At 41.1% G+C, this 25,674-nt stretch overlaps 1 protein-coding gene across 3 annotated transcripts in view; it reads right to left on the bottom strand.

Annotated features, from left to right (window-relative positions):
• Positions 1-25,674, bottom strand: part of PLXNB2 (plexin B2) — a 249,621-nt gene that overhangs the window by 37,253 nt on the left and 186,694 nt on the right. For all 3 annotated transcript variants that reach the window (XM_042872395.1, XM_042872396.1, XM_042872397.1), the window contains 8 exons: positions 24,455-24,569; positions 23,706-23,808; positions 23,138-23,239; positions 18,552-18,644; positions 17,320-17,401; positions 12,874-13,046; positions 12,035-12,183; positions 8,386-8,494 (listed from right to left, as the gene is read on the bottom strand). In XM_042872395.1, coding sequence (XP_042728329.1) covers positions 8,386-8,494; positions 12,035-12,183; positions 12,874-13,046; positions 17,320-17,401; positions 18,552-18,644; positions 23,138-23,239; positions 23,706-23,808; positions 24,455-24,569 — 926 coding nt within the window. The remainder of the gene's footprint in view (positions 1-8,385; positions 8,495-12,034; positions 12,184-12,873; positions 13,047-17,319; positions 17,402-18,551; positions 18,645-23,137; positions 23,240-23,705; positions 23,809-24,454; positions 24,570-25,674) is intronic.

A 25,674-nucleotide genomic window follows, 5' to 3' on the forward strand; every position in this document is an offset into this window, starting at 1 on the left:
TCCTTTTCCTTTTCCTTTTCCTTTTCCTTTTCCTTTTCCTTTTCCTTTTCCTTTTCCTTTTCCTTCCCTTTCTGGGACCTTCCAGAAAAATAAGTAGCTTAAATATATTATTGAGAATTTTAACCATTTTACTGCAAAACCAATGCACTATCAGCAAGCTTTAGTGCTCTTCTAAAATCTTCACAGAAGGCTCCACGTACAAAGCTGCAGCAGCCCACCTGGTGGTCATCTTAGAGTACCAACAAAGGAAAAGCGTAGTTTCTCACCTAAATGCTTACCCTGAAAGCATTTTTCAGAAATGCAGTTATGGCTTCGAGATCAGCAGGAGAAGACATTTTTCTGAATGCTATGATAATTTTAAAAAGGCCCTTCAGCAATGGCACAAGGCCTTGAGAAGAATCGTGTTACCTCAGGAGGAGGCAGCCCTTTCCCATATGTCATATCATGCTCACTCACATGTGGAGAGGTTCAGACCTTTGCAAGCCACTAGGCTGAGTCTTACTGTACCAATACTAGCAAAGCTGCAAGAAACCTACCTGCACCTCTATGTTGAAGACCACAGCCCCCCATGACATTCCTTCTTGCAGAAGAAAAAGAAGGCAAAGTGGTAAATCCTTTGCTGCTAACCTGGTTTGGATGATATAAAAATTGCTACTTTTACCAAGAAACAAGCCTCTTCCATCTGGGCTAAATCCTGGGCAGTGCTAAAAATTCAACCACTACAACCTGCACTGATCAGCCCAGGTCACCAAGTGCTGTGGGTTCAGTGATACCACATTTTCAAAATCCGCTCAAGGATTTCCTTTCTCCTAGTTTCTTCCCTATTCTCCTTTCAGTTCCTGAAATCAAAAGCACTCCTGCACTCATAACAGATACTCTGCTTCCATTTTCATTCCTCTGCATCTCCATATCTGTTTGCTCAGTCAGAACGTGCCTGGGGGATGTCACACTTTCTGCAACATTGCACCACAGTGCTTGCTGCAATTATGATGTTAAGCAGAACATTTGATTATGTGTCCTATATGGAATTTATAGCAGCCTTGTAATAATTCTTCTGGAAAACATCGGCTCTTGTGAGGGCTTGGCAACGCTTCATTTCTCATGGACACAGTAACATTTAAACAACCCTACCAACACTAATTTAACTCTTGTTTTATAATTCCTGCAAGTGTAGAAAATCGAAGTTCATGTACATTGCAGTTGCTTGAAAGGGGAAGATACCCTTTCAAGTTGCAGTAGTCTAAGCACTGGACACATTTGATCACTGGGCAAATACTGTACATGTCTTCCATGTACACTGTATCTGAATGAGCACAAATCTCCTCTGCAGTAACAGGTTCCCTCATGCCTGGGCTTTCTGACTGCCTGGCTTTCAAAAGCCTGCTCCGATGCCTGCCAGTTGCTCAGTGGCCTGTCAAGGCATGTAGGTCATCTCTCAGCAGAAGAACTTCTCACGACCCTACCCTTTCATGACTACGTCCTGTGCTTGCAGGATGTGGATTTGCAGTTTCGATATGTGCATCCTCAGCTGTGCTATTTGAAGAAGGATCTCTTCTCAACAGGTGTAGAATGATTTATCCTGAAGAAACAATTTGCTCTCAACAGGATTTCTTGCTTGTAGGTCAGCGCAGATTTTAGCTTGTCAGCCATGGGAAATTTGAGCGTTTGTATCTCTTACATTCCAACATTCCTTAAATCCTTGGTAGAGACAATAATGCCAAGTGAGAGGTCCCAAAATGCACCTGCGACCTCTCTCCCCCATGCTGTACCAGACTGCTGGGTGAGTACTCTGAGCTGATGAGCAGGTTTCCAGGGCTTTGATAACCACTAGATAGCTTTGGTTGAAGAATAATAATAATGCTGTGAATAGGTTACCTGTTCTGCCTTGATGACTATAGTCAGTGCTGATCCTGTTGATATAGCTTACCTGAAAGCAGTGGTTATCTACTCCAATTGGAAGCAGTGAGGCGATGATAATATCTAAGCAGAATCCTTGCACGTTGCTTATGGTATATAACATTTAAACAGTGTAACATTCTTCTGTAGCAAAAGAGTTTATTCTCTTTGTAACACCAACGAATTACTTGCAACTTACACTCACATTCATGTGTACCGCGGTGCCCTGCCTCGTCCCTGCATCGTGGACTGACCTGAACTTCACAAATAGTATTTTTGGGTTGTGCCTCACAGTAATATCATATTCTTGTAACAATCTGTCTCTGAGATACACTGTGCTTTGTCAGTACGCAGGTATGAGGGGAAAATGAAGTCCTGGCAGAAATACTAACGCTGGCCCAAGCACACATATGACTTCATGTCCAGGCCACTTTCCAGTGTCCTGTTTTCTTTGGTGCAGTCAGAAACCTTTCCTTGCTTTCTGCTTGCATCCTCCACTTCATACTTGCAAATTTGTTCACAGAAATGCTTATATATTATTTGTCATAGTTTCATGCTTTCTGCATGCTGGAGGGTAAATTATCTCCATGTCTGTTCCACTTATAATCACATTTAGCAGCAAACTTACTTATTAGCAACGTACATGACTGCTGCTCCTGATAGAGCTACTTCAGTCCCTCTGAGCACTTGCATCTGAGCTCTTATATTTTTCATTTTGTTTATTAATTTAGAATGAACATTTTCATCTTTTATATTTTATTGCTTGCAGTCAGTCTTTTTGCACAGGTAGGAAGGTGATTTGTTATTTCTTTAGGTTTCTGATTACAATGCTATTAAAAGATAGTTTTTTCAGGCTGAAAGTGCTCCTAGTGTTTTAGGTGTCTGTGGTCTGCTGGTGTCCAATCGAAGCACAGCTTTTATCTGGCTAACAGCAGGGTTACTTTTTTTCTCCTTTTCTTCCTGCTATCCAGCTTCTTTGCAATTTTTCCATTAAAGATACACAGGTGCAATACAGAATCCTTCCCCCAGCTTCCTTTTCACTCCCCTGTTTTGCACTTGGGATTCGATCTGCCACGCCAACTAATGTTCTTTTTCACTTGTTATGTTTATTTGCTTTTTCAGTTCTCCTGGTTTACATAGTTGTGCTGAGCCAACTCACTTCTGGTCTCTCACACAGCATCCATGAACAAGAGGACTGCAGTTCTATGGGGCATCACTTAGGTTCTGCAGATTTTCTTTTCCAATTTCTCTGTTTTTTCTAATACTCTACCACCAAGCACATCCTGAACTTTTTATATTCTGCTGCACGACTCTGTAAATAAGGATACTAATTGCTGTATTACTGAGCTATGATAGGAAATTTCTAGCCCAAGAGCTGCACCACTGAGATAAAAGTGGTCACCTTTTGTCCTTCACTAATGCAGAAAATGGGAGGAACAACCAGCCACCAAGGAGGCTGCTGTTGAAACACTGGCCAGAAATTCAAAACAGTTGGAAAGCAACAGAGGATGGGAGACCAGCAGAGATGTAAAGAGACCTTGCACAATGTTTGTGCTTCAAGGGGGGATGCTGGAGAAAAAGCAACCTTTCCAGACCACAAGCAGAGACAAGTGGGGAGGGTAAAGAGGACGGTGGCAGAATGTATCCCCATGATGCTGTGGGAGTTGCCAGCTGCAGCACAAGGGGAAGCCAGCAACAGATGGATGTGTCAAGTGGGCGTAGCAGGCAGCAAATGGTAGAATTGCCTCAGCTCCCTCCTGCCAGCTCCTACTGCAGCAACCTCTGTCCTGGGCTTTGCCTTTAGTGGGACTGCACAGCCACAAGCACGGTGTGCCCCTGCACTTCCACGCATGGGAGGCATGGGATGTTGTGCTGTGAGCCCGAGGAGGATGCACACGTACATGTGGGCAATACTCTCACCAGTGTACACAGCGTGTTATTACTCTGCATTTATCTCATCTGTCCTGTCTCCAGCAAGTATCCTTTCTCTTTCCTCATCCTGATCCCAGCTGCAGCTGGCTCTGGCTGTTGAAGCAGGTCTGTAAAACAACTCATTTGTTACCAAAATTATTCCTCCCACCCCGCTCAGTGCTGAACTGTTCTGCCAACCCTCGTGCACAAAAATTAAACACATTAAAGGCGTAGTCCACGAAGTGCTGGAGGCACTCACCGCCTTCATGAAGGTCAAAGTGTAATTTCATGGGCTGCAAAGGTAACCACAGGAGCTGAATCAAGCTTAAGAACAGGGCACACGAGCTGCTCCTTCCCCCCCTCTGTCGCACACAGGACCTGTTTCCCCAGACACGGCACCCACCCACAGCATGGACGATTTCCATTGAGCACACCAGCAGCCGCTCCCTGAGCCGGCCTGTCTCATAGGCCTGCAGGGACAGCGCAGCCAGGCCTCGCTCCTGGGTTACACCAGTGCAGGCCGGTGGGCCAAGCCCTGCTCCCTGGGCTGCTGTGTGTGAACCTGCAGCTTGCCTGAATGTTTCCAGGTGTGTAGGCAGAGCGTATGCCAAGTGACACATACTGCCTGCTGTGGGTGGGAGGCTTGCACGCAGGGCTGATATCCTAAACCACGGATGGTTTGGACTGTAGGCAGCATCTTTTTGTCCCGAGGCAGAGACCACATCATTTTCTGAACAGACCACAGAGCCCTTTGGGCAGCTCTGATGGAGAAACGGAAGCACGTTAGCTGGAACACCTGCCTATCCTGTACCAGTGTTCACTGGCAGCCTTCAAGCAGAACCCACAAGCACCAAATGGAGGGATATATTTTTAAGTGATGCCTCAGATGACAGAAATTAGGTTTAATAATATCCACGTGAGGAAGGGCAACTTCCCAAGACCTCTGAGCTACCCAGCTCTCCTGGCCCCTGTGCAGGCTGACACACAGCCAAGACGTGCTCCAGAACTTTTATTACTATGCAGAAGGATAATACATAACCACTATCCTCTGGCAGCATTTCCAGACTGCTGTGGGTGTCTGGTTTATTAGCATCAATCATAATGGCAACGAGCCATGTAAACTGCCCTTCTCCCCCAAACTATAGTACAAAATGGATGTGCCATGGTGAAGACTTGTGGAGAAGAATTAAGGAGGGAGCTGAGCCTCCACTGGAGCCCTGTGGCACTGATAGCACTGTGGCAGTGAGAGATCCCCCAGTGACTGCTTCTAATATCAGGAAGGAAACCAGAGGATGGATGAAAATAGAGAAAAATAGTTATTTGCAAGAACACTGCGGTGGAAAAAAGTACCTTGTCAAATCTATCCTTCCATACAGATTCATATTCAAACTCCCAGTACAGTGAGCAGTCATCTTCATGTTTGTTTTCAGATCAGACTCTAATTTGTTGCTCTTTCTTACACTTATTTGGGCTTTGTGAAACCATGTAATCTTTTTAATCTAAAGCTCACAGAGCTGCTCTTGCAAACAGGCACTGAAGAACCTGGAGCCAGCTGCAAGCTCTCATTCTGATGGCTTGAGTTTGAAGATGAGATATTCTGGGAAGGAAGCACACTTGTGTGGTATCACTAGTCTGGGTCATTTAGCTGGGAAAAGCTTAACTCCTACCTTTAGTTCTGTTTCTCACTGCCATCAACAAACCAATCAGATGAACAAACAAAAAGCAGGACTGGCCTTTATCCATGGCATGGCTTCTCCTGAACAGAGACCAGCCAAGTTGTCAGAGGCACAGCATAGCTGGACATTAAAATTTAGTGTCATTTCATTTCTATTTCAATAAAAGGAGAATGGTTATTGCTGGATTCTGCTTATAGTGAAACAAACAATAAAAGGTCAGTGGAGGAGGATGAGGTTATCAGAATTTAATTTCACTGAAATGTCTGTACTTGAGCAACACTCAGGATAGAAGAAATTGTGATTGGTAGGGGGACATAAAACTTTCTGTTATGGAGAAAATATAGATGAGACTATTTACTATATAGCACAGACTTCTAAGGAACGGGGCATTTTAGTTCAGAAATGATTTTAAGTTGAAACCTTGGCTTTCTTTCTAAGTGGATTGTTGACCTAACTAGCGGAAGTCTCACCTGCTGCTTGGCTCAGCACTGTGCTGGCAGAATGGAGTATAACCCCAGGTTGTGCTGACTGCTGAAGGTTGTCAGTCCAGCTTTAAAAACACACCTCATTGTTCTGGCTGGGCACTGACTGCAGCCAGAGGTAGTAGTACCTGGTAACTGATTATGAGGTCTTGCTGGCAGCCACCTACCAGATGTATGAAGCCCAGTCTGTGGGCAGTATGTAACACTTCTGCACTGCAGAGACACCAGGCGGAGCAGCGCCTTGTCTCCTTGAGTTGTTTGTACACTCATGTGTGGTAGTGCCACACACTGCATTTCAAGTGGACACAGCTAAAGCTGAAGCAATTGTGCTGAGGGTGATCAAAGCACACAGCAGAATCACTGGTATTTACCAGCAGTAGAGCAGCAGATAGAGTACCAAGGAAAGGGAAAAATACATAATAGGAGATTTATTTCAGAAAGGTTCTTGAAAAGTATTTTCTTTCTTTTCTATATATCAAAGAGTGGAGCTTTTATATAAAGCACAGATTTCGTGTATCTCCTAAAACGAGCCACCAAGGAACTGCCTGAAAACTGCAATGAAACAAGAAGCAACTTTTCAAACAACAGCTGCCTAGGCTGGCTGTACTGACCATCTGTTCTGATGCCAGAAGCGCTCATGTCACACTTGCAGAGGTGTGCATGAGTGTGACAGCCTTGCACTGATTTTAATACTACCACAGCTGGCTTCATTTTCTAAGGAACAAAAAGAAAAATGAACGTAGGAAGGAATTTCTCTAGTTGTAAAGCATGTAATGCTGTGCTTGATGATTCTGTATTCTTTGCTATTGCTCGGCATTCTGTAATGAAAGCCCCCATGGAAAGATTTTTGAGGTAAATAAAGACATTTTTTAGCAGTAGCTAGTTTAGGTATCTGATATTTCAGTAACCTCAATCCATTCAGAGACTGGCACATAGGAAGTCTTCACATAAACATCCACCTGGACGACAGCTGTGCATGGCAGCTTGTCCTGGGGCACCACAGGCATTTGTGGGCCTTTCCCTCAAACAGTGGAAGGCAGCAGCGCTGCTCTTGTCTCATCTCACAGCTGCACTGAGCACAGAATCCCACCAGAACAAGTTCCCACAGGGGTTTTCTAAGCCTACACAAGGGCTTCACATTACATTTCAATTCATTTTGTAACTTGTGTGGTTTTCATGGAAACCATGAAATAATCTTTACATGCAGGAGAAGCATAGGAGAACTGGTACAACACATACACAGTGTAATGTCATAGCCTCTGTCCTAGAGATAGTGAGGACACAAACATGGGACATGACGTTTCTGCACATTTCCTGCTCTCATTAAGATAAATGAGATGATTGACAAAGGAAGATTTAATTATAACCTACATTTCCACAAAGGAACAGAGGAGGGCTGTGACAGTAGAACACCATTTTCAAGCAAAATGTGTGCTTTTGCAGAGATACTATGAGGGAGAGGAGATAATTGCCTCAAAATAATAGGAAAAAAAAACAACACTTCTAGCCTCTTTTGTGAAAACCAGAATATCCTCTTCTCAGCTGAATGTCATTCCTGACTTTTTCCACCTCTTACTGCTGACTCCCTTCCTTTCCTTCTCACAATGTACAAAGAATTAATGAGACAGAAGTTAAAACATAGGAGATGATAAAGCTGTAACACATCCTTCATATTTTATAGATTTACAGACTTTATAGACATAATTTTAAATACCAAGATGAGAATAGAGATTAGTTAAACCTCTCAGCTATCACACGCTCTTAGAAATTTGGAAGACCTCACAGATACAGACAAAGCTGCTTGCTGCTAAATCCACAGACTAGAACAGCAATAACCCATGGCCATGTTTAGGGTAAAGCAATTAAAGACATAAATTAGATTCTCCTTCACAGTGTCACTGACAACAAAGCATACGTGTAATCTGACTCAGATCATGCTGTCTGTGTCTCTGCATGCCATATTTTGGAATGAAATAAATTACTTAAAAAAATTAATGCACTCATTCTTCAGCTGCTGCGCATTAATTCCTGCAATTAAGAACACTGGTAGCCTAAACACAGCGATTAAACTGTGTGCCTGAACAACCTGATTTTTACAGTGCTGACTTGTTTTTATTCAGTACTGACACTCAGGAGATATTGTATCACTGCTTAATAAGTCGACTGCAATTTCTTTTCTGCTGCGTTTTTTCAACTCGACATTGCAAACATCATCTCAAAATAAGACTCTGATCTATTGATAAGAATGGTTTTGATATACCTTCTGTGTAAATAAATGCTTGAATTTAGTGTTTTCTAGCATGCTTGAGCCATTGTGCTGATTAAATAAAGTTTTTAAGGCAAACAAAAGTGTTTAACAGGTAAACTTCAAGCAATGCACAAAGTAGAAAACAGATCAATGCCAAAAAAAATGCACTTACCTGGTATGTAAACTGCACGTTACTTGGTGATTTACCTAATTTTCCATTGATGTTAACTTCAATTTGACCTTGTTTAGATTCCTTCATTTCTCCAACTTGACACACAATCCTAGCGAGAAACAGTAATCTAAGTTTATCTGATAGCAGCAACAGCTGCAATACAGTGCAAGGTACAATAGTTAGCACACCTGCTGCCAGCAAAAGCACAAACTTGGCTTTATCCTACAGGAGGTACTTGAGCTCTGGCTCAGATTCCCACCACAACCACCCAGGAATATTTTAATCATATCTACATGGAGTAAAACTGAAACTTGAGCACCATACGTAGCAACTACTGAGCCCACTTCTTAGTAGAAGACTCAGATTTAGTCCAGAGGTAGGGCCAAACCGTATGACCCTACACAAAGTTTTCCCATCATCTGGTGGTGTTAAAAAACCCAGTGACACCCCTCATAGACCTTGGTGAAAGAATCAGCTATCTTGTAACTGTGTATCGGAGCTGCTAATGCTTTTGTTGTGAATCCTGCTATCTCCCAGCTTTAAGCTACTGCATTTTCACACCTACGATCAAAATCCTTTTAGAATTACTGTTCTCTGAAAATAAATCCTCAGATAACCCACGCAAAATCAGAGGTCAAGGAACAGTGGAGGAGAAAACATCCTGTTTTAACCCTCACTGCTGCTCAAGGAGAGCCACAATGTTTAGATTTCTGTTTCCAACAGGTGACATGCAGAATAAAAGCATGAAAATGCAGCAAGGATTTGACACACTCGAAAGGTGGGACAAATGCTTAGTGGTGAGCTGATAATTCAGTTAGATAAGGATGCACACAGTGTCTGCAGCCTGCACGGGCAGTTTCACACCGGACACACCCTAGGAATCACTGTTCATTTCCTTCATTTTTTCTCTACTTGGATTATTGCTCCTCTGTAAGCAGTGCACAACTGCTTAAAAAAAAACCCAACAACAAAAACCACACAACCCAACTCCCAAATTACTGAGTACAATGTACTTAACTTAGGACTTATAATAAAAGGATTGTCAAGTCCCCTTGCAGATTGCTCCAGAATTTTCTGCCTGGGTACTGGCAAGTGGACAAAATTCTCTAAATTCTTGCATGTCCTGGCATGCGTATGGCCGCCTGCGTCTGTTCCTCATCATCTCTACTGTATTCTTGGAAGTTGTATCTCCATGTCAGGCAGAAACAGGAAACAGTGCCTTCAGAAGAATGTCTACCATATGTCAAGCTAAGGAAAGCAGTCGGGTGCTGGGGCTTGGGGGTGAACAGGGAGCCGGCAGTGGGATGAGCAGGGATTTTAATTGAGCAAAGCTCCCTCCCAGCTCAAGCGCTGGCACAGCCTCCCTCCCCTTTTACAAATGGAAAACGATAAAGGAGAACAGGCTTCTTCGAGCTGACAAAGAAATACCACAGCAGGGCCAGCGAGCAGCATCCAGTGCCTTAAAGCTTGCTGCCCTCCTACCCATGGGAGGAACCAGCTCCAAAAAATGAATAGCTCCTTGCTGCAGGAAGGATGGAGAAGCAAGAGTCAGTGCTTCTTTATCTTTTTTTTTTTTTTCTTCTTTTTTAATTAAGAATAAATAAAGTAATAATTAAACAAAAGAATAGAAGAAGATAAAGATGCGAAATTACAGATATCCATTTAAACATTTTGAATAGCTTCTTTTTCAAGGCTTCCCTAATGGAGAACATCCTTCAAAACCTCCTAATTTGTTGGTAAATTACATTATGCGAGTTGCATTTGTTCTTGCCCATTACCACACTGGCAGAGCTTAAGAAACCAGTAATGTTGCTACGATACAAGGAACCAGTCATCTCAGTTTTGGCTCCTTTCCACATATTTAAAAATACCAAAAAGCTTTAGAGAAAGCCAAGAGGCTGTGGAAATTCTTGTAAGCCTACATTGGGATTCAATGCAGCTTTTGCAAACACTGGGAATAGGGAAAGATGGCTGAAAGGGAGTTTTCAGAATTTTGTGGATAGTGATGCGTGTGTAAACGGGAGTGATGGCAACGGATTTGCGAAGCAGTAGGAGATACAGAGCTTTATAGATATTCTTAGGTCCTTGGGGCCTGGGAAGCTGCTAAATGCCTGATCCACAAACCAACTAAAGCCACAGCTTTTTCAAAAGCTAAAAAAAAATTAAAAAAAAAAAAAAATTGAAATGTCTTAGGCATCTCCAATATCTCTTCCAAAACACGCCACAGAAATAGCAAAAAGTTATTGTACTACACTTCAAAATAATCAAGGGGAGAGAAAGCCAAGGTTTCAAATGCAGTTTTAAACGCTGAAAGTGAATGAAAGAAAAATCACACAGCTTAAAATGCTGTTACTAATAACATGAGGACTACTCCAAAAGTAATGTCTCCTGTTTTATTATGTTGGCTCATGATGTCATAGGCAGATGTTGGTGGTAAGGCAGTAGAGGTTGAAAATTCCCACCAATATTCCATTACATGTTGTTGCCATATGATAGATGGCAGTAGAGGGGCAGTCTGACAAATGGCGTCTGATATGGAAGTGTGTGTGAAGCAAAGGATCTGAATTCCTCCTCCATGTAGAAAAAATGGCACCCGCTGACATTCAGTGTTGCTTGTTGAATGTTTATGGAGACCACACAGAGGGTGTGAGCACAGTGAGTGGGAAGTGGTGCATTTCAGCAGTGGTGACAACAGTGGTCACCTCCACTGCCACAGATTTTTACGAGTGGAGCATGCAAGCTTTTATTCACTGCTGGTGAAAACACACAGCTAGTGGTGGTGACTATGTTGGAAGATAGTGTTTTGCATCTCAGAATTATCTCTATCAAGTAGTGTTATTGTGCTTTTCATATCTGTTGTAGTTTCCATGGAAATAAATAGAAGGCGTTACTTTTGGAATGACCTACATATTACTACTGAACTTTTACGCCATGCTTTCAAACAGCTACTATCAAAAGGGTATTTCCCTCTTGAAATTAGATGCTTGATATAATCTGCAGAATTGCATCTAGACACCTAAAAGAACTTAGTCACCTTGTTTTCACTTTTTGGCACTGCTTAAGTCTGACGAGTAATCTACAAAGCATCTACCAACCTGCTCAGGCAATGCAGCACTCATAGACTTGTTGGCTCTGTGATGAAACTGAGTCATCTAACATTAACCCAAACCTCAAGGCTCCCTCCCTGTCCCCAAGAGAGAACCTCTGTGGCTGGACTCTTACAAAAAGAATTAAGCTTCCTCTTGCTTTGCTGACTTTCCCATTGGCTGTTCTGTGGTTAAGACTTCCCAGCAGTTTTAATGACTAGACGCACACCTATCATGCCTTTAATTTAAATGCTCATAAATAATTTTGAGACATCTGCAGTAACAGTTTATGAAAGCTTTCCAAACAAATAAAAAAAAGTCAATGAATCAGAAGGAGGAGGGTAACATGCTATCATAAATTTGTTGCTGTACTGGAATCTGTAACAATTTCAAATAATAACTCTGACATGTTAGTATGAAACACTGCACTTGTACTGTACCAGTTCTATCTATTACTGGTGATTTCTAATAATTACAGTGATGTCGTCTTCTTGTGAGGATGCACAGAAGTTCATTTTTAAATTTTTTTGCCTAAAATGTTGTGCAAAATACACAGTGATTACCTTGTGGAAACAGAGTAGAATTCCTCCTTGAAAATACATTCCTTGTCTGCCACTGTTATATTTTTTACATCTTCTGCTTTTATTCCCAAATTAGATCCCATTATGGTCAAAAGAATTCCACCATCCAGTGGTCCAGTCTTTGGCTCAATCTGTGTTTACATGAGGGAAAGTAAATAAAGAAATATTTCAGTGACCATACGCCATAAGCAAGTCTGAGCACTGGCAGGTGGCTGCTGCTGACTGCTGTCTAGTCAGCTCCAGAAACACCTGCTCCATTTTCCAATATTTCATATTACTGAGACTGGATCCTTCATCCATGGCCATCCCTTTGCACTCAGTGCATAAATAAAGTAGCTGAAAAAGGATTCGGCAGTGTCCGTAGCTGTTTTCAGCTATATTTTGTTCAAACTTGAACCTAACAAAAGCTCTGAATGAAATATCCCCATTATGACTCAGCATCTGCCATATCATTATTGCATTTTGTGATGGCTGGGATATGTTCTTATCAAATGGTGTGTGTGGATTTCACACGGTAATTTAGATGTGCTCAGTTGAAGTACCTAGAATGTTTTCTAGGGAACGATGCCCAGAAACACAGCATTTGGCTTGTTACTGAAAAAGCAACTGTTGGAAGTAAAGGAGAGTTTATTGCTTCTTGCTTTGGCTGCTGGTTCACCAGGTGGAACAAAGCTCACTATGGGCTGTACATCTGGACTCTCCAACTTCTCACATTCAAGTTCCACAGCCTCAGGATGCATCAGGTTTCAGTAAAAGTTTGCTTAGATGCTTTCTGATGAAAAACAATGCACTGGTAAGGAGGAAAAAAAAAGCAATCTTACGCGAGTAATTTCTGGATAAGGACACGTGTTGGTGGGAGGAGCACGACACAGCTTCTCATACACACACTTGCTTGGCTTGCCATCCTCTTCACACCAGACACACTTGTAGTCTTCATGGGCAGCGAGACACAAACTGCAGTCACTGCGTCCATAGGAACAATTGTACAGGGTCACTGAAATAGAGATGGTAAATGTACTTAGACACTACCCTACAAAAAATCCTATGTACAAAGCCTTCCATTGCTCAGCTCAGTCCTGTGAAGAAGGTGCATACTGTGAATGCTGCTGGAAGAAAACCTTGTTTATTGCTGGACAGAAAACCCTCACAACTACCCTCATGTAGAGTACAAAATATATTATCAAGAGGTACCCAAGTAGTTTTGGCCACTCAGGCTTTGTCCAAACACTTAAGCACAAAGTCTTTTCTTTGAGCATCCTCAGTGAACCTGGCTATATGACAGCTCAAGACCAGCTCCAAAAGCAGGTCCTGATGGAGCGCCAGCAGCCAGAGATTGAAGGCCACAAAATCCCATGGTGTCACTGGGACAGACACAGCTGGCATAGGACCCAGACAGTTGTGTATTTATAAGATGAAATTCACCCTTGTTAACTGTTTCTAGGACATTTGGGCCTTTCCAAAATCATCATGAAAGCCTCAATGAAATACAAGGTCAATACTTAATGTAACATTGTCCTTTGTCTCAGTTATACCTCCCTTCTTCTCCATTGTCTTGCTTTTGTCTCTCTTTGCCTTGAGTTGCTACTCTGACACATGACTTATTCCTTCTGCAGTGGGGTTGAATCCCCATTCTTCTGAACCAGGAGATCAGGTCTGACAGTCACATACTGGTGAACCAAGCACCAGCTGCCCCAGACACTAAGCTTATTTTGGCACCTGTCCATCTCTAGTATGATGCAGTCACTGAACAAAACCAGTTTTTCCAAATGGATGCAAAGATTTGAGATGTAGCTGGTGGTTCAGCACCATAAGGAAAGCCTGGCTTTGCAGAAAAACCTTTGGAGATGCACTTGAGAGCTAGCCCAGAAGAAACAGACTGAAGAGATGCCACACATTTCTCTGGGGAAAGCATGTGGCGCAGATTATTCAGCGCGAGTGCTGTGCTTCCCTGAGCAGGTGAGCTGGTTATCACAAAGAGGGGAACTTCTTGATCTTTCCTTTTATGCTTTCCCTTCATCCCTGCTTATCCCATCCTTGCTTATGCCTATCCTTTGGCTGCCCTATTTTTCTGGCCATGTGGCTTCACCCTCTGTCACCAAGGCTCTGGCACCTGTTGAGTCTTTTTGTAAATCAGCTTAACCTAGCAGAGGAGCAGAAAACTATCCAGGTTTCCTCCTGTGCTCTTTCAAGTGTTAAATGTGCACACAGATGGGAGTGGGAACTACATGACAGAGAGTCAACATCTCCCCTTCCCAGTGGCCATTAGCTGTTTAAGCTCATTAAGTCTCAAGAAATGGTACCCTTAGTGACATTGTTTTTTTCCCCAAGGAGGAGCATCCTTAAAGATGCAGTAAACAAACTGACATACATAGAAGAGACCAGTGGGCAAGAGAGACTGAGATAATCCCTTGGAGACTGCATGTGGTAAAAGCCTTCACAGATGTCCATTTAAAGAAGGCTTCTATTCTCAGAGTAGCAGAACTCCAGAAAGGACACCAGCAAACCCACCCTCCAGTCACTGATGTTTCAATGCACGTGATGTCCTCCTAGATAACAGCAAGAAGCAGTAGCAGCTTTTAACATCTAATTCCGAGAGGCTGCCATGTCTGATTCCTACTGAAATGAAAAAGTAAAATGAGAATGCTGGTATTCCATTATTTTCCAGCAGTGTCCTTATTCCCACTGCTAGGTCTGAACAATTATAATAGATATCTAAAATATCACTGCAGTCTCTCTACCATTTGTATGAAAGCATGCAACCTCATAAGGACAGACTTTCTCTAAATGCTGCATATCAAAAAAAAAAACAAAACAGCAACTGTGTTCAGTCTCACAGCTATAGTCTCTATTAGAATAGCACATTTTTATTCTTTCTATTACAATGAAGAGTTAATGCAACAATGAAGGCTGCTTTTAACCCTTCTTATATCTAGTCAGCATATTCACTTGATACCAAGCAGCTCTACCAGGATGCACTCAGATGAGACATCCCTGGATGTGTATGCAAAGACTTGGACATAAGTAACACCGAATTTATGAGAAAAAGCATGCATTTGATTCAGTCCCTCTCTTGAATTTACAAGGAAGGGTTGAGTGCAATGCAGGAGCAGCACCATTTGCTTCATACATTGAGTGCATCAGTGTGGAATCACTGCATTATTAAATAGAAGCCAGGAAGAATTTTCAATGATTAGTGCTACCTCTTCACTCTATATGTTGGATGTGAAGGTAGTGATGGGGAAAAGCACCAGACTGGCAGCTCTACTATGTTGACTATGTGCTACTGACAGAAGAAAGCAGTCAGCAGCAAGGAAGTTTCCTCATGGCCAGGCACCAGCTTGCTTCCTTCATGCAGCCCTCAGAAAGGCTGCTACAGCAAGGGAAGCTGAGCAGCTAAACAGCTGAGCAGTTAAATGAATCTTCCCTTCTTCCCCATGCCTTCCTAAACCCCGCATTACCCACCCACACCAATGCACGGCCACCTGGCAGAGCGGGGCAGTATGCCTACAGCATCACTTTGTGGTGCTTCTTTGGCTGGAGTGAGATTTTTGTCCCATCCTCCTGTAAACAATGTTAGTGCTGCAGTGTCTTGACATCCCTCACATCCCATTGCATAAATGCATCTGAGAAAGCTATCGCCTTAAAGCATTAAACTCTCCCCTTGTTCACTGATCAGCTCATTAAATGTACCAGCAGCAAGCCACTCATTAGATTCAGACTCTTATCCATCACCTTGAGATACCAGCTGTGAAATCATTGATAAAAAGGACAAAGGATAAAAGAGCTATATTGGATTTCGTACTGTTCAGCACCCCTGATGGCACAAGATGTGAAAGCGCTGTCGTAACTTAGTATTCGCTAAGTGTCATACAAAGGAAGGTGCTTTGACTGACAGGTTCAAAGGTGCTTCTCAGCAGCAATCATATACCCAAAGTCAATTCTTTTCAAGATGCATAAAAAATACGATGCTCTGGATTTCATCCGGCCGGGAAATTTTAAAGCAAGAGAGAAGTTGGATACAAAAATCTTTTATAATAAAGAGAGATGAGACACTTGTTGATAATTTTTCAATTCCTCTCTTGCAAGGATTCTACATTTTGATTTGAATGATAACCTTCCTTTAATAATTTAGCTACTGCCTTTATTCTACGGTTTTGTTTTTTCCCAGACTGGGAAAAAGATGTTGGGAACATTTGGTCAAAATTCTGCAATTTTAAACGTCACGGCCTTTAGAATGGAAATGAAGACACTGAGACTACAGCATGACTTCCTCAGAATGTGTATTCCAGGTCCTCTTTTAAGTGTTTTCATCACTGCACACAAAGCCATAGGGAAAATCTGAAAACATACTTCTGTGCTGCCAACGTGACAGGGGATCAATTTAAGTATTGTTCAGACGGTAAAATATGGTCTTCAGATTTAAACTGTAGAGAAAATTACTTGGGGGTAGTGTTAGTTTTCCCAATGCTGAGTCCTCACATGAATAGTAGTAAGAGTGTTGCCTTGCTTTTTTTTTCCAAGATCATGCCCTAAAACATTGGTCCACAGACACGCTGGGCAGGTCCCAGCAGGTACTGCTCCACTGATTTTAATGGAGAATCCTCACCTCAGCTCCACACTAAACCCACAGACGTAACTGCTGGAGGTTGAAAGAAGTAAAAACAAAGTAATAAGCAATCTATATCAGAGACCAGGTCTTTATTTGTGCTATATACTAAATACACTTTTTTTGTTGTTGCCATAGAAATAAATGAATAAAGTAATGAGATGGAAGCACACGGAGTGTTTACGTGTCTTGCTGACTGCCAGCAGACACAAAGGCTGTCTGCTGCTCAGGAGCTGAGACTGCTGCAGGTGCAGACTACAGGTGAAGTCCAGATGAGTGGCAGTAAGGAAAATTGCCCCTGTGTTAACGGGGAGAGAAAGTTCATTGCAGCTTTTGGAGGCTGGGGGAGGAAAATGGCTGTTTAGAGAACAAACCACTAAAGTATGCTTGAACTGTGAAGTTTTGCTTACAATTGTCTTTCCGAGCAACTTCAAACTTGAGAATCCTGGCAAAGTCTTTAAAATTGCCTTTAATTTATAGAACACTGATATTTAATTCATGAATTTAGTATTAATAACTTTTGATCTGTCAGATTTGATTATTTCACCACTAAAGCCAATAAAACCTGGAAATGTAACATTCTTATCCACAAATCCAAAACTATAAAAAGATTCCTGTTTACTGTAATTAACCGCCCCCAACCCTCATATTTTGTACTTACCCATCAGTTTGCTGTCAATCTTAACCTTGTCTGTTCTTATGGATAATTTAAGTTTTAAGGTTTCATTTGCACTATAGGAGAACTGAAAAAGATGATAAAATGATAAGATGAAAAAATGACAAATTTCATACTTTCTGTGATGCTTAATAGTCAGAGCTGCAAAGGTTTTAGAAGCTATCCAAAACCATATGGTCTTTTTTTTCACCTTGGCCCAATATATTTATAGAAAAAATGTTTTAACGAGCCTAATCCTTCTCATTCAGAATTTCAAGTACCAAGGGAGAACAATATCTGAATGCCTACTTTTCATTAATTTAATTTATGTTGGGTTATAAGTATCCAAGCAGCGAGGGTACTGTTCGGTGTCAGTAAATATAGCTGCGGACCCTGCTGAGTTCTCCCTTCCCACACCATCTGGTCCCATTATTTCTGTGGCCACGGCAGGCTTGCACCACACAGAGAGGAAACCTCTTGCATCTTTTGCAGCGCAGCCCCCTCATTATAGCCAAGGCACATGGTTTACATGCTCCAAGACACGGGCTTCTGCTGAGGCTGAAAGACAGCAGCAATAACAACAGGTGGGAGAGAAAAACAGCAAAGAAAATATAATGGCTTCACAAAGGAAATTATTTGTGCTTGACTCAAACGCTGCATAAATGTTAATTAGTTCTCAAAACCACTCTCTCAGCAACCTGATAAGGTTAAAGTCAGTGTAACATTTGTGAGTTTAGCTTTGAACTCAGTAGACTTTTTCTGAATACTATTTTCTTTCTCTGTAAAATAAACCAGAGAGAAAGATGCATGGACATTAAGTAAGCCAAACAACGGCATACTGTTAGCATTCCATTTTTTACAGATGTAAAATCTGTGCTATGGGAAAGATAATTAATTGGTGTGTGGAGAGGGAGAGCTCTGAAATTCTCATCAATGGTTTCACCAGATTGCATTAAAAGTGGAGAATAAAAGAGTAATGGCCCCAGATTCCTCCAGGGGCGATACAATGAACCCATCGATTCAGAAATATAGCAAAATGATCCAGGACTTTAAGGGGAGACCCTGGGAACTCTGAGCCAAAGCTCCTGCTTTTGGCTGCTGCTACCAAAGGAGAATCTCTAACACTGATGAATCTCTTTTATGAGGGAAAACAGTACAACATACTTCAAGACACACACATACTGAAAGGTCTACAAAACAGCATATATTTGGTAAGCAAATCATATTTTTGCATTTACCTCTTTACTCATGAATGAAAATCTTCCTTCCTCTGCAGCCTCAACAGGAGCTTCAAATTCAAATTGGCTGTTTCCAACCACAAATTTTTCATCCTATGGAAGAGAAAAGTTCAGCTTTCAGTTTTTACAGCTTCACCAAGTGCAGTAACACACCACCAGGCAATATATTGTCCAGCACTGGAAGTAATAAGATCAAATGGAGAAAGCTAACCAGTTAAAGTCATCACCTGAAAGCCAAGCTAGCGAAAAGTCCAGCCAGTACAATTTGCTGCCATCTGCACCCCTCCAGCATTCCCATAAGGTGCAAGCATGGAGAGGTTCAAATCAAGCAACAACATATCTAGCACTCGGTTTCAGAGAGCATGAAGAAAAAGCCAAGACATGTGAAAGCTGGATGGCTTCACACATCAGATGTGTCATTAGTGGAGCTGCTTGAGTTCTGCCCTTTAAGGTTTTCTCTGTGGGATTACAGGCAGAGGAGGAAGGCAAGAATTAGACAGTAAATGGGAACGAACATCCCTCAGACTTTACTGGCTTTGTTTTTACCGCTTCACCAAGACTCCAGCTCTGTTCTCATGAGACAGTCTTTGATGGCAGCACCAGTTTAAGAGTATTCCTGCCTCCTACAAGGCTTTCTTTCCCTCTCTTCACCCTCTGTCTCAAAAAAGCCATTGATTCCTGCCCCTATGCTGCAGCACCTGAACAGCACTAGCACAAATCTCAGCAGCTGTTCTCAAACAAGGGACTGAGCCAACTAAAAAGCAAACCATGGCACTGTTCCTGTGCTGGGTCAGCCTCCCATCCTAGCCCACAGCACAGCTTTGCCAGAATAACCAGTTTAAGAAACAAATGACAAGGATGTTTTTAGAAAGTGTTGTTGGTGAAGACCAACAGAGACCACAGGAATACAGGACCACCTTCATCCTTAATGCTTTTTAGGTCCCAATTTCAATCGCATCTCAGAGTACTTCAAAAAAATACTCAGTGACTTGATCTCTCTTTCCTGTTCTGAGGGTTACTAAGTCTGCTGCTGATGTCATCAAAACCTTGTATATGACGATAATAAATATATCTTTAATACTGCATCACTGGCAGCTCACAGATCAGGTTTATCTAAGTAGTGCAGTGGAAGCCCCTGTTATTGCCCCTTCGCTGTGACATGTTGGGCAGTGGACAGAAGAGCCCATCAAGGCTTGGGAATGAGGAGCAGCATGTGCTCAGCTAGGCAAAGGGCCTGCCTCCAGACTCTCAGAGGTTTATATATAGAGGGATACAGACCTTTTACTTCTTCCTTCTCAGAACCTGCATACAGAAAACAAGCTGCTGAGCTCACAAAGATCTTTCCTGCAGTATTTAGAGCCCATTCTATTTCACATCCTCCAAGCGTTAAATCACCTTACAAACCTCTTTTTTGAAGAATGATGCTCCACTGTCCCTGTTTTACATTTCAAAAGTGTTCAAATTCTGCTGTTGCTGCTGTGGAAGCTTTCCTGCATGTTTAACAGGCAGTGTTGGGAGAGGAGTGGACCTCGGTGTGCCTGATGGCTGCCACCTGGAGAGAACTGAAATTGGGCTGCCATGCTGGGCTCTACAGCAGAAGGCCCAGAGCTCTACTCAGCAGCCTGGGTGTAGAAGAGGTAACATAACAAACACCAAGAAGTGATTTATGCATCAGACACTCATGACAAAGACAAATCCAAATGGGAAGTTACTAATAACTAAAATCTTGGAGGGCTACTGTGGTTATCTTGTTGCTGGTACATCTCTCTCTCCTACCACGTGCCAATCTTCCAAGGATTCAGCTGGAGAATGTCTCTCAGAAGTTGCATGCAATAAACTGATCAGTGTTAAACTTCCCTTCAGTGCCTTTCTCAGCTGCTTGCTCTGAATGTGGCTATTCCCAAGAGCAAAAGGACAGATTGGATTTATTTCTGCTTCCTACTGAAATTCTTTTAGAGGAAAGAGGGTCAGAAAAATAGTCAACAGCTTCTCATCTTTTAGTCTATTTGCTTCCAGCAAAGGCTCTCACAAGGAGATTTATTCATTGTAGTATAAGTGTTACCAAGTTAAGAGGATTATACAAAAATTGTGGACTTATTCTTCTACCCTGACCTTAACCACCAATCTGCATTCAATGGAGATGCTTAAATGAATGATACTGCCTACTGCACTTAGTCATTATTAGTATAATGATATACTGTGGCTGTGCATGCTCTTTTAAACAAAGCACAGATTAAACTAAGATAATAGAGCTAGTAGTTCAGAGTAACAACAGAACATTTATTTTGCTGATCACCTTTTTCTAAGCAATAATGTAGGCAAATAAAATAAAAAAAAAAAGGATATATTCCAATATTCTAATCAATAAAGTCCTTAAATGGGTTCATGGCTATGTGACTGCCACCTGCCCAGGACATCCTATGACAGAATTATTCTATGTGAGAAGCCACATTCTAATTTGCACTTGGGCTGAGGGCCAGTGTCTAAGAGATCTGTCCATATGTTTCTCCTGAGCACCCTGTCTTCCATGAGAAGTTACTTTATGTTGAGTATAGGTTATGCCATTACTCAAAATAACTTTCAGTAATCAACCTTACTGCTTCAGCAGTACGGCTGCATAGGAATGAGCACCTCCATAATTACAACTATTTCATTTGTTTGTGCGCCTGTTCAACTTATGGCACTGAAGGAATTACAATTCTGCTGTAAAAATGCACCTCTGTACTGGGATACATGAGCTACTCCCATGAGAGAGAAGATGTTTTCACTAATCTTTCACCTAAGAAAAACTATTTTTCTCCAGTGTCTCTCCAAACTAGGGCCTATACATTCATCTGACTTCTTAGAGAGACTTGAATTCCACACAAGCCTTTCTGGGTCCCAGTTAAATAAATGCATGCTGGTCTGTTCTGTAGACAAACTGTTAAATATTGCTACACTATGACAAAGCATTCAAAACCACTGTGTGTTTGGCTTTGTTAAACATAATTGATACCACTAAAAAAAAGGAAGGAGGCTTTTTTTCACTCTTTTCTCTGCTAGTGGTAGTTCAGAAAGGTTGATAAACAAGAATGATAAACAAGGTGAATGAGATTAGCATAGCAGGTTCCTTCTGCTGTTTCTCTTCCATAGAGGAGAAGAGTCTTCTAAAAGGTAAATTTGGTACATCTAGATTATGCATCTGCCTTGAATGTGTTGTTAAGAGAGAATGGCCTCTTCCACTTATGTCAAGGGATCACAGAAAGCTTTCCCTCTTCTGCAGAAACCAGTTTGTCAGCTCCTCACAATGCTTAACAGTAGAACCTGGAGTGAATTTTCTACAGTGTGTTTCCATTTTTTATTTAAATGCTGCAGCAAAGTGTTGTGTTCCGCTTCTTGCAAGCAGCCTGAGTCAGGTCAGAGTCATTTCACCTAGTCAGAAATCCTGCCAGTGACCAGTGCCAGCCATCACAGAAAACAGATAAAATCCACTTTTTTTTTTTTTTTTTTTTTTCCCCTTTACATTTATTTTAATATCTTTGGGCAAAAATATTTACTTTTGATCATATGATTGTACAGCATCTTGCACAAACATGGTTTTGATATGATTGTAGCATTTATGGTTTGCCTTCTAACTTTCTCTGACCACACTTCTTATATTGCTGTTATACTCCTGACCTGTTTACCTTTTTCCTTCCCTTGGCAGGCATAGCAGAAGTGATGGAAGGATTTTGTAAGCTATTCAGTACTTAAATTTGGCAAGGTAAAAAAAAAAAACAAAACTCAAAAAGCATGAGTATTCTTTAGTTGAGTGATGGCTTGTGGTTTAAGTAATTGATACAAGCCAGCATATTTACCATTAGTTGTATTTAAACAGAGAAACAAACAGCAGAAACTAAGAACAATACTTAAGCTATCACCTAAAGAAGTTTTTAAGCTTTACTTTTATCAGACAAACACTAACTTCTATGTGTTCTGCATACCCAGGTGATAAAACAATTGAAATCTCAGAGTCATACTAGCTGCTTGGCTTTCCAATTGACTTTCTGGAAGGAGGTACTAAGAAAGAGAAATCTTTGCAACAGCTGAGACAGTGCTTGCTCTTTTTTTTTGATGGTTAAAAAATAATAACAAAAGTTGGTTTCCTCCAAACTAAAAAATCATGCAATTTCTGAGTTGGTTTTTTTTTTTCCTGTTTGTTTGAAAAGTGAAGAGAGAATTAAGCACACCAAATAGCGCTATTTTAGAATACCAAAAAGCAAGTATTTAATTAGGAAGCGATATGAAAAAAAGCAGACTTCTTAAAATTCCTCTCATTAGTTGAAGAATAATTCTCAAGGTGAGGCCCACTTTATGTTCTTTAAAATGCAATTCATATATATACTAGCTACGATATTTTGCCTTGATGTGATTCTGTCTTTGTGGGACTCCACATTTAGAGACTGTAGCCAACGTTATGACAAATTTTATGTGTAGCTCTTTTCCTTCTTTAACAAGAATTATGAGCAAGAACACCCAGGAAAGCAGAATCTAATGCCTGAAGAGTGGGTGTGGCTGGAATTAAAGTGGAATACAAATGACAGCTAGCTTTGAATTAATCCGCTTACCTGATAATAAGCTAGATGTCTTCCCTCAAAATGCACTGTTGTTCGGTACTCCATAGGTATTATTGATGGGTTAGGGTTTAGAAACTGTGGGCATTCTTCCTCCTGGGGAGATAAACATTTTATCCATTATTCAAAACAAAAGTCTTATCACAGCAAGCTCCAATGGCCTTCGGACAACGGGATGATTGTTCTAAATAACTTTGTGCTTAAAATACAGTGACAGATTTGATTACACCCTTTCAAATTAGACACGCTAAAAATGACTACAGCATATGTCAAAGCCGTGGGTGATTATCTTTCCCAGCCTTGCAATCTTGTTCCTCCCATTGAAGCAGAGTAAAAGGAACAAAAATATCCTTTCAGGAGTTATTCAGTCACAATGCCCCTCCTCAATCACACCCTTAAATTCCCACCCCCACACTGTCACTAAAAAAAAACCTTAAACTTCTGGAGTTAACTTTAGACTCACTTTTAGATCCCTACTTCAGCCATCGGATATGAGACAAAAAGCAAAGAATATATTGAAGTTTTCTAATAAAAGCCCAATAATTTTATTTTTAAACGTTACCATATTTTGTTTGATCACATCCTGTGCTGAAGAAGACTCTTCACAGATATGTTTCTTCCAGTCCCACTGGCAATTCCACCTATTGCTTGCACAAGAATAGCATCTACAAATATAACATGATAGTCATGACAAACTGTCAGGCTTCTTCCCCCACTGACAAAAAAAGTAAATTAAATTCCATCTTTATTCATGGAGAGTAGATCAATCTGCTACAGTGTCCTTACTATGTTAAGTTGAAAAATTTATAGTAAGAACAGTTTGAGAACCATAGAAAGCTTTTTTTTTTTTCAGAAATATAAGTAATGATCAGAAAACCGTAGCATCTCACAAACTTTAAGACGGAGTCCAAGGAAAACAGAAATGATCTTTATAAACCTTCATATATTGAGTTAAAAATGTGGAGTTTGAGTTGGCTGTGTCTGTCCTGGGGCAGTAACATCTCGAGTGGGGAAGATGATGGTGGCAGAGTCATCTTTGACCATCACATTTGAATGCACCACAACCCAAAGCTCCAATCTAACACTTGTGGCAACATGTAGTAAGTAGACATCCACAGAGCTCACCTGCAAGTACATAGCAACTACCAAAAATAGCAACCCAATGAACTGGCCTTTAATTGCATGCCTCATTAAAGTGTAAGTTAAAGAATTGGGATACTGAAAAATTTTGAGAGCCAAAGACTTAATTAGTAACCTGAAGCACGATGTCACGGGATCTAAACACCTCAGTTAGAAATTTGAAATACTTACGGCTGGTTTTCATAAAGATTCATTGCTTCTTCACAGTCATAAAAAGGGTAAGTATGCGATGCAAAAAATATCCTGTTCTCTCCAAAGGTTAACTGTAATGGAACCGAAACGTGATCTATCGCAAAAGAAAAAGAAAAAGAAAAAAAAAAATCTAAGTGGTTGTTGAATTCTTTAGCTCTTGAACAGAATGGTACAATAATACTTTTATTATTTTGCAGTGCCGGCAAATATTTAACTATACAATTGATGCTTTAGATCTCATGACCTGTTATATTTGAGCCTTGCTTTGTCTTTTTAAACTACAGTTTTTTGAGCAAATGGTTTTCAGAAGAAAAGCAGAGGATAGGATAAATGGAAGAAATAAAATTACAGAATAGCTTTACTTTATGGAAGTGTTTCTCAGTGTTGCTATCACCATGCTAGAATTTTAGAGTCTGAAATAATAAGAAAAAATGAATAAAAGGGTAATTGAACACAGATGAAAACTGGCATGAGAACAGTCATATAAAATCAAACGTTATCTTAAATACAAATATGTCTTCATGTAAAATTACTTGTTTCATTTGTGGATTAAAACTGCCATTGTCTTGTGAATTAAAACAAGTGGTCTTTGTGGTTAATGCCCAACAGTGCCCTCAACACAAAGCTACCATAGGCACTTGTGATCTCAGTTTGCTGTACAGGATTTCCACACAAATGTACTTCTCATCTGGATCATTACTGAACTAAGGGAGTAAAATTTATCTTTAGAAACTGGTGTTTTCTATGGTGAAGTTGCTTAAAATGCCTTTTGCAGAAATCATTAAGCCCTTGTGACAAGCTATTTCACAAGCAATTGGGCAGTTTCAAACTCTGCTTTCCTTGAAGAGGTTCTTGAAAGACCATGAGCAGCTTTATTGGAAGTCACATTTGCCTGCACTGGATCCCATTTAATATTTCAGACTGGTAGAAATGCCAGAGGATTTTCTAACAACAGGGCTGCAATAAAGCATCATTCCTTTCTAGAAATATCCCATTTCCTTGGAAATGGGATACTGCTACAGTAATCAGGGCCATTCCAAACTCAATAGGGCTTCTAAACAGTAAGTGGAAGGCTCGGGACTTTCTGTCACATGCTGCCTATGTTACTAACTGCCTGCCTTCTGCAAAGTGTCTGCCAAGCTTCTGAACATCTTGATATTATTTTCGAATATCCTTTCAGATTGGTCACTGTGGGAAAA

The sequence above is a fragment of the Lagopus leucura genome, unplaced genomic scaffold (assembly GCF_019238085.1).
Source record: "Lagopus leucura isolate 7727_CA_CO unplaced genomic scaffold, USGS_WTPT01 Super-Scaffold_100008, whole genome shotgun sequence".
In the NCBI taxonomy this organism is placed as follows: Eukaryota; Metazoa; Chordata; class Aves; order Galliformes; family Phasianidae; genus Lagopus; species Lagopus leucura.